This window comes from Camelus dromedarius, chromosome 19 (genome assembly GCF_036321535.1).
Source record: "Camelus dromedarius isolate mCamDro1 chromosome 19, mCamDro1.pat, whole genome shotgun sequence".
Taxonomy (NCBI): Eukaryota; Metazoa; Chordata; class Mammalia; order Artiodactyla; family Camelidae; genus Camelus; species Camelus dromedarius.
In genome coordinates, this window is record NC_087454.1 from 23,974,747 (window position 1) to 23,992,181 (window position 17,435).

General features: G+C 51.5%; 1 protein-coding gene across 2 annotated transcripts; it reads right to left on the reverse strand.

The window, feature by feature from the left end:
• Positions 1-210: 210 nt before the first annotated feature.
• Positions 211-17,435, reverse strand: MTCH1 (mitochondrial carrier 1). Of its 2 annotated transcripts, none has more exons than XM_010994468.3 (12): positions 17,064-17,435; positions 13,235-13,319; positions 10,056-10,162; positions 9,429-9,506; positions 9,023-9,080; positions 8,670-8,721; positions 7,112-7,171; positions 4,774-4,918; positions 2,651-2,698; positions 2,403-2,470; positions 2,054-2,129; positions 211-1,047 (listed from the first exon to the last, which is right to left on the reverse strand). In XM_010994468.3, the coding sequence occupies exons 1-12, from the start codon at positions 17,382-17,384 to the stop codon at positions 976-978; spliced, it is 1,170 nt and encodes a 389-aa protein (XP_010992770.1). In that variant the 5' UTR covers positions 17,385-17,435; the 3' UTR covers positions 211-975. The 2 variants fall into 2 exon arrangements, with proteins under 2 accessions (XP_010992770.1, XP_031290670.1); XM_031434810.2 differs by having other exon boundaries at positions 4,825-4,918; positions 17,064-17,415.

The window sequence follows — 17,435 nt, forward strand, 5'->3', positions numbered from 1 at the left end:
ATCTTGGCCTTGTCTAATTCAGAAAACCACCCAACGACCCTTGCCCCCCAACCCCGCCCCGCTTCCAGGCTGATCAACACCAAGCCCGGACACTTCTCACAGCTGCCCCCAGCCCTGTTGCTTTACAGCCCCTTTTCACACAACCACAAAAGACTAAGAAAGCCCCTGCAGAGTGTTAAGCTCATAAAAATAAGAAACTCCCCACAGAACTCCAAATCACCACCAATACATTTATTTGAGGAAGAAAGGGTCAAATCTTATTAGGAACTTTAAACTGGGTAAGACTAGACACTGATCTAACATCTGGGTGTTCACGACTGCACAGGTAACCAGATCCTGCACATGAGGCGTCACCATTAAACCAATGAGCATTTGACTAGGGGCACACATTCTGAGCTGTCACATGATTTCCCATTCAGAAGGTACTGCCTTCTTATCAGAAAAGTAGTGTTGAGAAAAATGAAGGCAGTACCTAGTGAGAGCTTCCTAGCACAGGCCTAGACATGATGGTGGCTGCATGAAAGGGGGTCACGTCCTATTTACAAAGCAGGAGAGCGATGCTCCCAGCTGAGCTGCAGTTTGACAGCTGGGGCTGACTTGAGTGGTGTGAATGTGGGGATGGGACCTGACCCTAGGAGCCTTTGCCCCTTCAGCCTGGGCCTCCACAAGACATTCTCTGGCCCCCTGCATGAGGCAGACTCAGCAAATCTGCAAGGTAAGGGGATTCTGCCCCAAGTTCCCAGCCCCATTCCACCTTCCCCAGGTGTAGCAGGTAACCAATCCACTGGGCGCAGCCTCACCCCCACCCAACCCCTGCTTCTGGACAGACACATGGCAAACATGGAAACCGAAGCCCAGCTGTGCTGGAGCACATCTAGGTGCTGCCAGGTTGGTCGTCTTACAGGTGCCCCGAGATGATCAGGCCTCACCCACAGTGGCCAGGCTGAGACAGCGTGTTTTTGATGGTGATTCAGGTTACTCCAGGGCAAAGCACGATCCTGATGACACTCGGCGGAAAAGCAGGCTGGAGCCACGGAAGAGCTGACCCTGGATTGGAAGGACCAGTCAGGTCAGTGAAAGGCAAGGCCGTGCTTCTCATCCTGCCCCAGAGCAAGGCCAGTGTAAGACACAGAGGGTCCAGCCGCTCAGAGACCCCAGGGTTGGAGGTGGAGGGCCTCAGCTTGCATTCCTGGAGGGCAAGGTCAGAATCTGCCCTGTGCTGAAGCACAAGGGAGCGGTCCACTTCATGCCACAAGATGTCCGGTGGTGATGGGGCTACTAAGTAGGAAACCCCCATAGGAGACACACTGCCCTTCTGGCTTCAGAGCCCAAGTGGTCCGGGGCTCCTCCAGTACCACGGGATGTGATGCATGCAGAGCCAACCGGAGTTGCCAGGAAGACCTGTGTCTGTCTCTTGCCTCCCCACTTCCTGTCCTTTCTCATCCTTGAGGCCAGTCAGTGGGCTGGCTCCTCCTTCCCAAGCCACTATCCCATTTTACTTTGAGGCCAACCAAGGCCAGGAAAAGGCAAAGATTTGCCCTGGGCCAGACACCTGGATCCTTGACCTCTGGGTGCAAGAGCTCCAGCCAGGAGGGTGCTTGGACATAGAACACAAAAACCCCAATACTAGCACCCTTGTCAAGCTGACCACATGGCCCAGCTCAACCCTCAGGCTCTCCTGGGAACCCAGACGACCTCCAACACACCAGCTGTGTTTTCAGCCCCGGTTATTCGCGGTGTAAGAGCTTCACCACCATGAGCTCCCTTGTACTTGTTCTAAGAGTCTTTTTAAGAGTTGAAGAAAAGACCTTGTCTGATGTGTAATTTTAAAGTAAATTCAGATCTAACTACCTCCAATCCTTTCTAAAAGTAAAATTTAAATAAGTCAAGTGCCTCAAACCAAGTCTACATTCTCTTTATCCTCCTCACTCACAGCACTGGATTCCACGGCAACCCCTTAATGTTCCATGTAATGAAGAGCACACAAAACCTTTTCATCTGATAGATGTGGCAGAAGAGTGGGAAAAACCTCCCCCCTGGGGAGCATGCTTACCTGCACACTCAGGTACTTCCAGCAGTGGATCCAGGATTTGAACACTGGGGAGTAAGGGGGGAGCCCGGCCTGCAGCCTGCCAAGGGAAGGAAAGCCATGTTAGACCCACAGAACAGTGGGAGACAGATCAGCCAAGGAAAAGAAGCCCTTGAGATGGAATGGCTTGGAGCTGCCAAGACCCACATACCAAACCACAGATTCATCCCAAATGGTGTGAATCCCAGAGGAAGCCAGGGTGCCTAGTTGGCTGAGCCCACACAGACCAAGCGGGAGGGGCAGAGCACTGGACGGGCTCAGCTGGGTTCCCCCAGCAGCCTTGGCAGGGCACCTGGTAGAGGGGCTCACTTACCCACAGTTGTTCACAGCCATGAGATCACCGACCAGCAGGAAGGGGTAGGTCAGCATGCTCACTGCAATCTGCCGGGAGACCGGAGTGTCAGTGACTCCACCCACCACCAGCCCTGGACCTGGGCTCAGGGAGCAGGGACGCGCTAAGCCAACACCCAGTACTGAGGCCTGCCTCCAACCACCACCAGAGCTGGCCTCCTAAGCCCTGCCCAGGCCCCAGGACTGTGAAGGGCAACTGGCTTGACTTACCCCCATCACAAATTTGGTGTAACTCCGGATGGCCAGGGCCTGGCTGAACTGAAGAGACATAAAGGAAGACTGGTTTGCCACAGGTGCCGTGGGATGTGGACTTCAGATACGCAGTCTCCTGCCCCATCTGTGCTGCCTGGTCTGTGGCCCCCTTCACCTCCCCTTCCACACTGGCCTCACACCCTCTCTGTACTCAGCTCTTCACACGCCTGCTGCACACACTGCGTTCCCTTTCAGTGTCTGCCAGCGGCGTCCACAGCCTTACAGTCAGAGCTGAGAAGAGATCTGGGAGGCAGAAGTGGGATAATCAGACTGATGGGACTTCTGCGACCCCGACGGGGATGGTGACCAGCTGGTCAGAAACTCAGACTGTGGCGTGCATAACCCCCAGAGCCACGAGCTCTGAGGGCTTGGCCTTTGACTGCCTTCATCAATGTCCAGGGCTGGGCACACAGTCGGTGCTCAGTAAGTGCTTACTGAATGAAAAGACAGACACCCACCAGAACTACCAAGACACAGAATCTTGGTCCTATAGCAGAAGGCAGGGAGAAAATACGGGCTTACTGCCACCCACCCCACCTCACCAAGCTCTCACTCGCTTCAGGCCTCAACTCCTGAATTCGACTTTGTCCATGAAACAGCCCCCAGCTGAGAAGGGTAACTACGTACCCCTCAGCTTCCTGTGACATGGCCATCCCACAAGATGGATGCTCTGCAACCCTGGGCAGAGGTCTGCTTGGCCCTCTGCCTGAATGGCAGCCTTGCCCTAGCCTTTAAGCCACACACAGAAAAGCACTTGAAAAATACTGTCAATGAAGAGTTGACTGCTGCTCTCAGCGAGGTAGCTGCAGCAGCCCCTGGTCAAACACCTGCCCACCTGATCTGGAGGAAACCAACCGTGGGACACCAACCCTCCCCAAGCTGTCCCAGCCTTGCTTTGTATGTGACGGCAGCAGCTCACCCACCTATAATGCCACGAGAAAGGGCAGGGCCATGGTTGTGCCACTGTAGTTGCAGATAGGAGCTGGTCTCTATGGAGTCATTTAATTTACTTACATTAAAAGGCCAGTAAGACTCACTGACCCACATCAAATGGCCAGTTTTCCTCTAAGCAGAGCTCTCAGCTGGGGCAGGCACTCCTTGCCACACTCTTTCCCAGACCACCCCCACCCCAAACCACCGTTCTGAGGCCCAGACACAGACACAGACACATGGAGACTATGAACCCCCCACCCCTGAAAAGGTGATTCAGGCAGACAGGTCCCCAGCCTCTCATCTATCCTCGTGGGGTAGGCAATCCCTGCTGCTGGAATGTCTGGCAACCAGGAACCCTCGCCCATCACCGCGCCCCAACTCTTATTTTGGTTCATGCAGAACCAGTCAACCTATCAAGTCCCCAGAAACCCTTCCTAAGTGACTTTTAGAAGGACCAAGGCCTCCCCATGCCTGACCCAATCTGCTCAGAGGGCCGTGCATACCAGGTTGTGTAGACCACTGCTCACACTGGGGTGCACCTTCATGGTACCCTTCTTGAAGCTGACTGAAAAACCTCACGGGGGAAGCACCCACAGCCTGGCACAGGGAAGGATCTAGTCCTAGCCCTGTTGATTGCCAGCTGTGTGCCTCTGGAGAGGCTGTCAATCTCTGGGTCTCAATCTACCTGTAAGACAGGATGTTATACCCTCTGTTCCCTTCACAACTGGGGTGATGTCAGGATCAAACATCATAATGTTCACAGAAAGGCTTTAAAAAGCATGAAACGCTGAGCAAAAGTTAAAGGGTTATTATTAGTTGGTCTATCTCCTGATTTTCTAGGGATCCCTGGTTGGGTCACTGCCTCAAACCTGCTTTGGATAAGCTGGGGTCTGTCTTACCTATAAAGCTGCTTAGGGATGGGCATTCCATAAACCCCTCTAGGTCTAGTTATCGATCTTATCTCTCGAGGCCATTCTCCTCAGAGGCAAAAGTGACCTGGGACAACAGGAGGTCCTCTCAGACCTCTCCTCAGGGGCACTCTCTAGCCCTCAGGGCCTGATGCTTAGACCCCAGAGTCCTCAAGTCTGCCCCAGACCCTGGGCATCAGCAGTACATGAAAAGATGGACAAGTCCTTGTTCCAACCAACCTGGGAACCTGGATTCTGGTCGTTCCCCAGCCCCCCTGGGGTGTCACTCACGCTGTCATCCACCAGGTAGGCATTGATGAAGTGGGCCAGCAGGTTACAGCCCCACAAGAAAACCACATCTCCCAGGAGGTGGGGGATTAAGCCGCTAAAAAACAAGGTGAGCAAAAATGAGCAGAGGAGGGAGGCGAACATTTCCTGGGGACTTCACACTCAGGAAGCAGGCGAAGATGCTCCAAGCTCAAAACTTCAGCATATCCACTGGCACTACCTCAGGAAGGAGGCCTGCAGGGGCCATGTGGGCCAGGAGCTATCCACACCAGGAAAGCAGTGGTCCTTTCTGCATGGGGGCGGGGTGTGTGTGTATGTTACATGCCACATCTGACTCCACAAGTTAAGGTGATGGTCTCACAAGCAGTTTTCAAACCACAGAAGCTGGCCCTAAGATGTGAATGTTGTGAAATCTGGCATTTTCAAAAGCAGATTACGAAAGAATACTTACACATTAAGATCTTTTCTCTTGGCCTCTACCTAATCAGCTCTCACAAAATACTCTGCTCAATGCATCTGTGTCTTCAGTCCTGGAATGTTCCACTGAAGACATTCCATACAAGCTTTTGCAAGGAGGGCTGACTTCTACTGTGATGGCCTTTAGAATAAGCAACTCTATACACTGATATGGAACGTTCTCTAAGATACAAAGCTGAGGGCAAAAAGCCAGACTGAGATCAGCGAGTCTTGTGTGCTACTTGTGTTTTTTTTTAAAATGTGGTTTGTTTAGATATGGGAGACACAGAATTATGATTTTTGAGTTTTTAAAAATCTTATTTTGAAATATTTAAAAAGTTCAAAATATACGTAACACACCTATGATATGAGGGACATTAACAAGATGAACCTTTATGAATGCAATTTCCAATCCTGTTGCTTCCACCTGTGCTCAGACTGACTTTACACACTTACATTTGGTGCTTTCTGAGTGTGGGAATCACCCATTCTACAAAAATGTGAAGAAAAAAAGAACCCAACAAGTAAGCATCTGCTGTGTGGGAATCCTAGGCACACATGCCAGAATAGAAAATGTACAGTGAGTGTGAAAATGGTACAATGGTGATGTGCAGTGTTTTAGGGTCTGAAGTATCAGTCACACAGGCAAACATTTATTCACACACGTGTATATACACACATATATTTACATATACACGCATATAGATATACATATATATGAATATATATATGAATACATGTGTGTGTATAAATCAAGGTTTGTCAACATTTAGGGCTGAATGATTCTTTGTTGCAGGGCTGACATCTGCATTGCAGGATGTTTAACAGCATCCCCGGCCTCTACCCACTAGATCCCAGCTCTGACAATCATAAGACATCTCCAGACATTACCACTGTCCCGTAGGGCAAAATCTACCTCCTCGTGAGAACCGTATATACATATACATATACACATGCCTCCACATAGAACACCTGGCCAATGATGAATCCACAGTATGAGGTAACAGAGAGCCCCGTGTCTAGTGCACTGGGTACACAATAGCACATATGTCACTGCCTAGACCTTAAAAAGCAGAACAAAAGCTGTTTGTCAGGCCTGGTTTTCGGGTTCTGTTTGTGGTTTATTCTGTCTGGACACAGTCTTTTCAGTATGAGCTTTCTTTACAGGTGAAGTAAGGTGGGTGTGAGACCAAGGAGGCAGGGGGTCCGGGGCCCTCAGGAGACTGTGTGCCCTGCCAACAGCTGCTCTACAGAAGCACAGGCACAGCACGGTCAGGTCTTGACTTTTCAAGAGAAGCCAGAAGTATGAATTGTTATATGAAATATCCTAAATGTTGAATATGAAAAACTAATTTGTCAGAAATGCTATGTCAAACAGGATCCAATAGCTAGTCAGCTTGTGACCTGCCAGAGCTTGACCCTCAGCCCAATTTACAGATATTCAGTTATTTTTCAGCAGTGAAACCAAGGATGATGGAAGACCTGGAGACATCCTTAAGACTAGCCCCGTGCCCACCCCCAGCCCTGGCGCAAATGGATGGGGGCACTGGGGTTGAGGGGGAGGTCAGTCCATGCCCCCAGTGTGCTGGACAAACAGTACCATTTCCATGTGAGCCGTGACCCGGAAAGGGCTGGGCAGCTTTGGTCCCGACCGTCCACAGCTCGCACGTACTATGGAGCCCTACGGGCTGAGGCACAGCTGCTCAGGCAGGGGAGTAGCGGGGACAGAGCCCTGTGGTTAGTGTGAGGCCGGCACCTGCAGCCTTTGAGGCTGAGAATGCCTGTTAGTAGAGCCATGCCCGTGGCCAGTTATGGGGTGTATAAACTCACGTACACAAAGAATCCCAGCAGCCCCTCTTCTTTGAAAATCTTCCCAATGGAGCTCAAGACGCCACTGTGAAGAACACAGGGATATGACGTCACCCGGTCACCTTGGAGAAGCCCATGCCCTGGTGTGGAGCAGAGCCCACCACCCCTGCTCCGAGCCATTCAGTCCTGGCCGGGACGGGGAGATTCTGTTACCAGGCAGAACCCAAGTTGAGACGATCAGAACTCTTGTTTAGAGGTGAGGGGGTTCTACATAGTTCATGGAGACTGAAGAAACCCAACCACCCAAGGGCAGACCCCCAGTTCTCTACTGCTGTTTTCTGTGGGTCTGGAACACAGGAATGAACCCTCCAGCCTGGGCTGCTGCAGAGGGAACGGGCCCTTCTCCTGCCCAGCCCTACTGCTTATCTCTGACTAAACAACCTTCTGGCAGAGAAGCCTGCATGCCTGATAGACAGAGAGGAGGAGGGGTGATGCGTGAAGAGAAGCACCGTCCCAGAGGGCACAAAAGGAACACAGGACCCTGCAGCAGAAGATGCAGCCTGGGAAAAGGCATCTGGTCCTCCCCAGCAGGGAGTTAGGCATGAGCGCCCAGGCCGCTGCAGCCTGTTAGAGATCAGAAGACAAGCTGCAGTGTCTTTGGCATAAAATGCAAAGGAGGCTCAAGAGCAAGCTCTGTGACCCGTGGCTAGCAGTGCCAAGTGGCCAGTCCTGCATGGAGGCTCTGCAAAGCCAAGGGGACTGGGGTGGCCTAGGAGAAAGACAGTGGGAGCCAGAGCCCACCCAGGGCCCAATACCCTTCCTTCTCAGGACAGTGGTTCTGAGCCAGATCATCCCCTCCGGTCCCGTCTACTAACCTCGAGTTTCACTCTGGGGGAGTGGGCCAATTTCCCATTAGTGCTATTAGTGAACCCAAAATAAGGTACCAGGCAGCCAAACTTCCTGGGACAGTGGCCCCAAGGACAGCTGCAGAAAACAACTAATCCCAGAAAATGAGCATCTGAGAATCTGTATTCCCACCATATACCTCTGGGATCTCCCTCCTGTTCTGCACTGAGACTCAAAGGAGCAGGGAGGGCACAAGTGCCACAGGAAAGGGCTGTGTCAACACACCTAGGCTCCCACAGCACCCAGCTCAGTGCTAGGCACAGCAGGTGCTGGGTAAATATGCGGTAACCAATGGAAGGGATGAGCCCCAAGGCCATGGTGTGGACGCCTGCTCAGCAGAGGATGTAGCTATTAAGTGGCTTCTATGAGAGCTAGAGAAATGGTTAGGGCGTAGCCTAGAGAGTCTAGGAGGAAACCCTGCCAGAACTCCTAATCCAAGCTGACTCCAACCCCACTCACCCTGTGTGGGCCATCTAGGCTTATCCAGGTTAGCTCTGGGCAAGAGGGAGAAAATGCCTCTGCACACAGACTATGGAAGCCACTACCCCCCTGCTCTGAAGCTAGCATGTCAGAGCTAGGGCAGAAAAGGGCCAGCGGCTGACCCCAGCACGGCCTGTCCCGGCAGATTCTGAATGCTGACAGGGCCACTCCTGCCAATCCTGAGAAGAATCACCCACCTGTACTTGGCCTCCCGTCCCACAAACTGGACCATGCAGCGCATTGAGATGACTGAGGAAAAAGAAAACACACCCAGGTGACATGGTGGCCAAAGCCCATGACTCCCCAACCAGCTGTGGGGTGCCTGGCACAGTGGCCACTGTGCAACATAGCCTGTGTCAGAGGGAATCCCCGTCATGCCCCATGACCACGGCATCCCATTTCTTCTGCCTGGAAGAGCCCCAGCTCCCTTTGGACAGGATTTCCGGCCAATCCCAGTAAAACCGCTTCCCAGTAATTCTACCGCTGCCCATCTACAGTCCACGAGGGGTCATCCCACGGCTGAGATGCAGTCTCCAGTGGGCTGGCTCACCATGCAGGGGGTGGGCCAGCATGCGGGACACGCACTGCATCATCATCTCGTATGAAGTCTGCAAGAGAGCAGAGGGCAGGGACTTGGTCTGGCCTGTCTCTGGAACTGGGACTCACAGGGAGCAACAAGCACTTATGGGGGCAAAACTGGGATCCTGCATCCCCCACGTGGGGCCAGTCTACCTCCGATGGCCCCACCTGTCACTCACACACAATTCCCTCTAGGCAGGAGTGCTGCCGGGTCCCAGGCCAGGCCCCATGGCAGCTGAGAGGCTTTCTGGGATTCCCTGCAGTCCCACCACACTCCCGTGCACACAGGAGGACCCATCTCTTGTGACTTCTCAATGACCTGCCCAACCTGGCAGTGAGAAATAATCAGACTCTCCTCTCAAATTCCAGATACCCACTTCCTTCACCACTTTCTTCAGAGAAGTCTTCATGTCATCCTTGTTGGAAACCTGCTCGATCTCATCTGGAGGGAAAACCTGAGATGTAAAGAACAAAGGCAGGTCAGCGCAAAGTACAGGGGGAGGGTACAGTTCAGTGGTAGAGTGCATGCCTAGCATGTATGAGGTCCTGGGTTCATGCCCTAGTACCTCCATTAAATAAATTGACAAATAAACCTAATTACCTTCCCCTCCAAAATTAATAGAAGCAAAGTATAGCCACATCTCATAAACATAACTCTGAAAGGACAGAGACAGCAAGAAGCAGCTCCTACTATTATCTTGGCAGCGTCTATTAGCTGGGCCCGCCTCAAGTAACCCTGGGGCTGGAGCTAGGGGCCAGAAAAGTCCCTGCCTGGCACCACAGTTGTGGGAAATCAAGCTGGCAGACTGTGGGGCAGGATCCTGCCCAACTGAGGAGACTTGGCATTGGACCACCAGGGTTTGGAGTGCTGGGGTGGAGCCCCAACCAGTCTGGGAACCAGTCTGGGAATGGAGAAGCAGGACCAGTGTACACAGCTGCCTCCAAGGGAAGTGGGACCTCAAGGAAATCTCAGGCAACCATTCCTGGCTTCTCCCCGGGCTCACCTTCTTCATGCTGCCCCGGGTCACGGTAGAGAGGGCATTGGACATCAGCCGGGGGCTCAGGCCTCGGAACAGCCCTATCTTCCCATCTACTTGCACAATGTACTTGGCTACAAGAAAGCAGAGGTGGCAGCGTCACACCCAGCCCAGATGCACCCATTCCTGTGCCATATTCACACCCCGACCAGATGCAGCCTGTCCCTCAGTGCATGGTACATGCTGACTTCAGTTGTGGAAGGGAGCATCATTCAGGACCCCAGAAGCAATCAGGCACCACCCTCAAATGTCTTCTTTAGCCCATTTCTTTTTGTAAAACCTTCAAACCATATTTTTCGACAAATAAGTTGATACATTTTCTTTTTGTAGCTTTGAAAAATCTACTTGGCAAGCTTAGCTGCAGTTTTTCAACCCAGCAACTTAAGTGACACAACCTAGAAACCAATTCTGTTGCTTATAAAAAATGTTTCTCTCCAAGAAAAGAAAAAAAGGCAAACAAGTGCCCATCAACAATACTGAAGTTTGTAACTTAAGGGAAGAAAAAGGAAAAGGAAGGGCTCCCAGGAAAAAAGCTCAAGAGTGTCCCTGGAGCATGCCACGGAGAGGGCCGGCCCCACTCTGTCACTGTGCTCCTGGCTCCTACTGGCATTTATAAAACCAGTGGAGAAGTAACTAAAACAGAGGCACCAATGAACTATTCTACATAAAAAAACTTAGGCAGTCAGAGAAGCTAGATCCTACCAGCGTGAGTCAGTGTTTTCTTGTTAGGGTCTCTAAAAGGATACCGTTCTTAAAGTTCTGTTTTATTCAATAACAACTTTTAAATGATGTTCAAAAAGGAGACTATTTTTATAAACCTGAATACCTGGAAGCTAGCAGAACACTCCCTCAGACAATGTGCTCCCCTCAGATCTCGCTCAGACTTTAGCTCTCCAGCACCGCACAGTGGCAGGAACCAGCAAGTATGCCCTTCTCTCCGCAACATGTCCACGACCCCACCATTCCACGTGGCAGCTAGCACTGGCTTTCCCTGGGCGCTGGAGCACCTGGTACCTGCATGTTCGGCTTCCTGAGATGGGTGTGGGCTGGAGACACAGGGGTAAGAAGGGAGAGGATGCTGGGGCGATGTGATAGCCTGCTGCACGGGGAGAACAGGAAGGAAGGTTTATTTGGGGGAAGGGAGCTCCAGTCAGCAAAAGGAAAAAGCCTGAGTGTGAGCTCCAGAAGGAAACTTAACCTCTTTCTATCCGATTTGCCTACCAGAAAAAAAAGGAGTAAGGACCCCTATTTCTCCATCTCAGACCAGAATTATGAACAAGGGAGAGCAGAGAAAGGTATGCAGAAATGCCCAAAGGGCCCCCTGGCTGGCCTAGGGCTCCATCATGTTTTTCTGCAGTCCCCAGAAAACTCTATGAAGTCCCCCGAGGAGAACACCGAAGAATGTCACAGCAGCTGTGGTGCTCTTCACCGTGATGGGGAGAAGTAGATCTCGTCCAGTCTCTCAGCAGTCAGACAGCTGAGCCCCCTCCCCAACTCGAGAGCAGGAATTGTGTCTAGAAATGCGCATCAGGCATCTGGACTGAAACAACATTTATATAATCAGGGTGAGGGTCACCTCGGAACTCTGCTCATTTTTGCAAGAGGCAATAAGGTGATTGTCAAGACCCCTTTACTCCGAGTCTTTTCGGGAATGACCATGTGACATGAACAAAGATGGTCTGGGTTCCAACCTCTCTTGGACTAGAGCAAGAATAGCCACGTACAGAGAAACCACACAGAGGGGCTGGCAGCCTGCCACCCTGGCCTCGCACAAATCCAGTATTCACTTTATATAGTGGCTTCATTGTCCTACCGTGGGGATGCCTTCCTGACTCTGTGATGTCCTCCTCCTCAATACTGACAATTTTTTTTAACATTTTTTATTGATTTATAATCATTTTACAATGTTGTGTCAAATTCCAGTGTTCAGCACAATTTTTCAGTCATTCATGAACATATACACACTCATTGTCACATTTTTTTCTGAGTTATCATAACATTTTGTGTATATTTCCCTGTGCTATACAGTGTAATCTTGTTTCAATACTGACAATTTTAAAATGAAACAAACACAAACAGATTTCCTAGCAAAACATTTTCCACCCAGCGCTACGCTGTACTCAACACCATAATGACAAAACTGGAGGAGAAACATGACATCAGATTCTGCCAACAGTGTGTAAAGTGGAAAAAAAAAAAGGTGACAGGAGTCAAGGCCCCAAGTTATTTGGCAGAAAGATCCTCAGAGAACATTCTAAACTGAACAGTTAAGAGAAGAGGTGGAGGAAGCATGAGAGGGTCACCTGGCGTGAACACAGAGAGCAGGGGGCACGTTTAGAGAAGCCCCATGGAGGTGAGGACTGGGAGGGGGACAGGGATGGCGGATCTGACACGGCTTTGGCCAGCTAGGGGCCAGGGGGTGAGGAGCAGAGGCAGCCAGGTGGGCCTCGCTGGCACAGGGCAAGCTCCACCATGGTGGGCTTCTTGGTGGAGAGACCTCCGGCAGGCAGAGCTGCAGAGGGCAGAGAGGGGGTGATTGTATGAAGGGCCTGAACATGAAGAAGTTGATGAGCGTGAGGCCAAAGCAGTTAGTAGCCTGCCTGAGCTTGTGCAGCTGATCAGGGCACACCAGAAGTGAAGCTGAGACCCACTGTGCACCGTTCTAGACCCAGGGGGTGGAGATGCCAGAGCAGGTAGGCACCACTGCCTGGGGAATGCAGGGGAACAGGACGAAGGAAAAGAACCCAGGAGGCCCCAACAGGCTCCTGCTGGAGTAGCAGGAAAGCAGAAGAAATGCTAACAGGGTGGCCGGACTGCTCAAAAGGCAAAAGGAAAACCACTCCCACCCCTGCTTCCAGGCATAGCTTGGGGTGGCAGGGACGACAGGAACCACTGTCCTGGACTGCCCTCTCTCAGGCACCTGTCTGCCTCTCCTGCCACCTGGGCTGCCAGCTGGCAGCTTAGGCAGAGGAGCTGGACTGGTCACCTGCTCCCACGCCGACATCCCACTGCCTGTAATCTGTCCTCCACCCCAGCTCTGACTCTGGGTGCCCTGAGCTGCCTGACATGTTCCCCAGGGCCAGCTAGGCCTGCTCCCTGTCTGATGCTTCTTTTTAGTGGCTTTCCTGCCTGGGAAGCACACTCACCGTAAGTGAAGAAGCTCGGCAGGTAGAGGACCTTCCTCCCCAGCACATTGGTCCCAATGGTGGGGGGCATCGGCTCATGACCCACCTTCAGAATCAACAAATACGAAGGGAAAGTCAGATTCTACTGTTGATTCAGTCTCACTGCTTCTCATCTTTCCCAGGCCTCTAACTCTTCTCCCCAAGTCTAATGCTGTTTCTGTTGATGTTTTCCCCACCAAAACATACCCAGAATTTCACTGGTGTCTGTAACCATCAGCATCGTGTAATCTCCCAATGCAAAGAAATGCCCAGTCCCAGATACCACCTTCACCACAATCCAAGTCACCCCATCCCCAACACCCTTACCTCCCAATTCGGTATTTCCAGTGCAGAGAACCCCCATGTTTATGTACTTCAAAGCCCATGCTCATTTCAGAAAAAAAATCTCAGTTAATTCTCATCTTCAGGTTAAAAACTTCAGTCCAGTCTCAATTCCAAATGTGGCAACACCAAAACACATTACACCCAAATCTCAGCCCCAAACTTCAGACAGCTCACTCACCCTACACTCAAACTTTTTACTTCATCCACTGTAGATGCTGACAAATCTGTCCCGCTCACTCCCACACAGGGCAAACCGTCACCTCAAATCCCAGCTGCTCCTCAAACAATTCCTCAACTTGATCTCTTGTCGATCATCCCATATCCCTGTGACAGAATGACCCCCTCATTTCTGTACGGCTATCATGATTCTTGCTGTACAGATGCTGGTTATAATTAAGGTATCTGTTAAACTCACGGGTGGGTGAAGGACCAAGCCACCCAAACCCCCGTGAGGAGGAGAAGTCTCTCCTAAGGGGTGAGGCCATTTGTTTATGTTGCTGATTAATGAGAAAACTCTCTGCTGCCAGGCAAGAGGCAAGGTGTCTAGGAGACCAGAGCTTTACTGGGGTGTGAGAAGGCCCTTCCCTGGCAGGGAGCCAGGACACCAGCTCTGTCCCTCAGAGCAGGCCAGACAAACCCACGGACCAGAGCAGCTCCTATGGGATGTGGAAAGGGTAGAAACAGCAGGGTTGGGAAGCTCTGCCTTATAAATTGAACTGGGTATGCTTCTAGTGTTCTCTGGACTCAATTTCCTTTTTTCTTCACCTTAGTAAATTATTTCTCAAAGTTCAGGTTGGTCCTTGTGGATGGGATTCTGAGCTACATGATACACTACTGATTGTAAATTAAGAAACTCCCTCCATGATGGAGAACTCCTTTAAAGGAAAAAAAAAAAAAAAAATCTAGCCCAGGGAAAGGGATGGAAGTTTCTGGGATTAGTTTTGTTTCGATTTTGTTCTCTTATATAAGCAGTATTCCCTTTACACTCTCAGCTCCAAGTCTGAGCCACTGTTCTGCTGCCTTACCCAGTCTAGTCACAACTGGGGAGAACCACTGATTCCAGTTTTACCCTTAAACCTGCTGGGCCCCTTCACTCCATATCGCCACAGCTTCCAAATCTGTAGAGTCTACCTTCTTAACTTCTACCCAGGTTATCAAAGGCATACTGGCCATATCTCACCCCTATTCCCCTTACTCTCAAGTTTTAATATTTGTTCCCAAGTCTACTCACCCAATTTCATCCTCAAATGTGTTAACCCAGATCTAACCACAGCCAAAGCTGTAGTTTTATACCAGATACTGGCAGAGCCAGTCCCTCAAATCTCCAAGTCCTGAAACCTAACTTTCCTGAGCCCAGATCTCAGGAACTGCATTCTTACTCATTCAGTACAGACAACCCCAAATCTACCACTCCAATCCTGCCACTGTTATCTCTGACTCCCAAGCTATACTCGTTAGGATTTCACCTTCATATATTACATTCAGCACCAGCTGTGTTCAAATTGGACAGACCTCAGTCACCACAACTGGGCTCACCTTTCCTTACCCACTCACTATCCAGTTCTTCTCACCCTCTGGACTCCCTCATCCCCCAATTCCCTATTCTCTCTCATTCCTCAACTGCCTTTCCAAATGACTCTTATTTCAATTTTCTTCTCAAACCTGTAAACCAAACCTACCAAGGTCCAAATGATGAAGTCACTTCTTCACATGGAACGCCCCCTACTCCTTGTATCCAGCATCCTCCACTCTGCAGACACTCCTATTGGACACCCTGATTGGTCACCCAATCTCATTCCATCATTCTTGCTTCTCATCTCAGGTACCACTAGTTCTAAAGCCTCAATTTCTCTCCCAAACCTGTAACATCTATTCCTGTAAATACAATCCAAATTTTAGAAGTAAAGCAGCCCTCACTCCCAAATCACAACCAAATGCCAGTCTCAACTTTCCCCCATCAGCCATTTCCACATCTCAGACACAATTAGATTCTAGTCAGGCACCCTGGTGTCCCTGACTGAATTTCTTCATTCTTTGTCATAGTCCTTGCCACACCCCCAAACCCACTGCTCCCATTTCTCAGGTCCCAGATTTCAATTACTCCTAAGTCCCTCTCATTCCAATTGTATCTCCCACTCCCAGTCCATTATCAGAACATAAATCTGATACCCATTTGCCTCTACTCAAATCAAATCTCAAATCTTGGTTAGGTCTCAATCTGAATTTTTATATGCCCCTCCCCTCTCTTCACTGAAAATTCTAGGCTAAACCTTCAGGTATCACTCCAGGCCTGAACCATCCCCATCTACACTGTGCTCATCTCAGTCACGCCCACCTAATTCTGCCAAATGCACTCCCTCCACCCCTCCCCTTCCAGCTCAATCTCTCCCTTTCTCAAGCAGCCCAAGTCATCTCTAAGGCGCTGCTGGTCCCACCAAATATGCCAAGTGCCCCTGCATGCCTCGATTCCAGAGACATCCTACTTTGGCTTGTTTCTGCCAGCCCCTACATATCCTGCCACTTTGTGTCCCAACTGTCCCTTCTGCCCAATTCCAATACGCCCATACCCTTTCAGCCCACCCTCCCCATACATCTCCCGCCCCTAACCGTGACTTTCTCCTCCAAATGCGTCATCCTTTTGCGCCGAAAGTCCTCCATCTTGCTCCCCTCTCCAGAAAAATCGCCCCCTCCTATCCCCCACTGCGTCGCCCTATCTTTTCCCCTCCCCCAAAGCACGTCACTTTCCCCTCCTCCCATCAAATCTGTCGTCGCCATCAAATCCAGAGCCCCCATCTCCTGGAAACCGATAGCTCTTCTCTGCTGAATCCTTTGCCTCTGCTCTCTTCCCCCAAATTCCGTTACCATTAAATCCAATGCTCCCGTCCCCTCCTCCCTGGGGTCTAATGCCCTTCTCTTTCCTAAAAATTTGATCCCGATCCCTCAGTCCTTTGTCCCCCCACCAAACCGCTTTAAATCCATGTCTGTCAAATCCAGAACTCTTGCTCCCTTTCACCCCAAATATGTGTTCATCTTCTGAACACTTTGCCTTGGCCCCCAATCCTCCTACCCACCCATTCGCCACAACTCTCTGCCCCTCCCCCAATTCTGTTGTTTCTTCCCTCTCCCTAAAATGCTGCCCCTTCCCTCCTAGTCCAAGAACATCGCCTCCATTCTTTCATCTCCCAAACCTGTTTCTCCATCCCATCGCTTCCCTGCACCCCCAAATCCCTTGTTCCTTCTCCCATCTCAAATCTGTCGCTGACCCCTTTGCCCCCGTCTCTTGCACTCCTAAAACCATGCCTCCTGCATCCCCCAATCCCTCATCGCTTTCCTCCTCCTACTCCTTCGGCCCACCGTCCCAGCCTCTCTCCCCAGATCCGTCGCCTCCCCCGCCCCGATCCTCCTCCAGACCCTGGCCTGTCACCTTCAACAGCCTCCACCTCCCTATGGCGTCCCTTCCCCACACCTGGATGAGCAGCTTCACGTAGAGCAGCGGGTGACTGAGCGCCGTCACCCCTGCGCCCAGCGCCACGAAAAGAGCCTCAGTGGTCGGGGCGTTGTCCCCGGAGCCCAGGCCCCCGGACGAGCCTTCCATCCTGCGGGCCGAGGGTTGCGCCGCAGGACGAGGGTGGCGCGGATGTGCACGGTGTGCGGGCGGTGGATCACGAGCCCGAGCCTCGACCCCCGCCGCCGCTCCGCCGCGAGCTCCAGCTCCTGCTCCGGCTCCCGCCATCCCCGCGGCACCGCCGCGAGCCCAAGGCGCCACTTCCGGGTCCGAAGCCCCCATGGCGCGGGGCGGCGAGGTCACTCCCCCGTCACGTGACGGGCGGACGCCCCG

Coding starts and splice junctions, on each gene's coding strand:
- MTCH1 (XM_010994468.3), bottom strand. CDS start 17,384: ATGGGGGCTTCGGACCCGGAAGTGGCGCCTTGGGCTCGCGGCGGTGCC. Junction 13,320..17,063: donor ACGTGAAGCTGCTCATCCAG/GTGTGGGGAAGG, acceptor TTGATTCTGAAG/GTGGGTCATGAGCCGATGCC. Junction 10,163..13,234: donor GCCGAGCTTCTTCACTTACG/GTGAGTGTGCTT, acceptor GCTTTCTTGTAG/CCAAGTACATTGTGCAAGTA.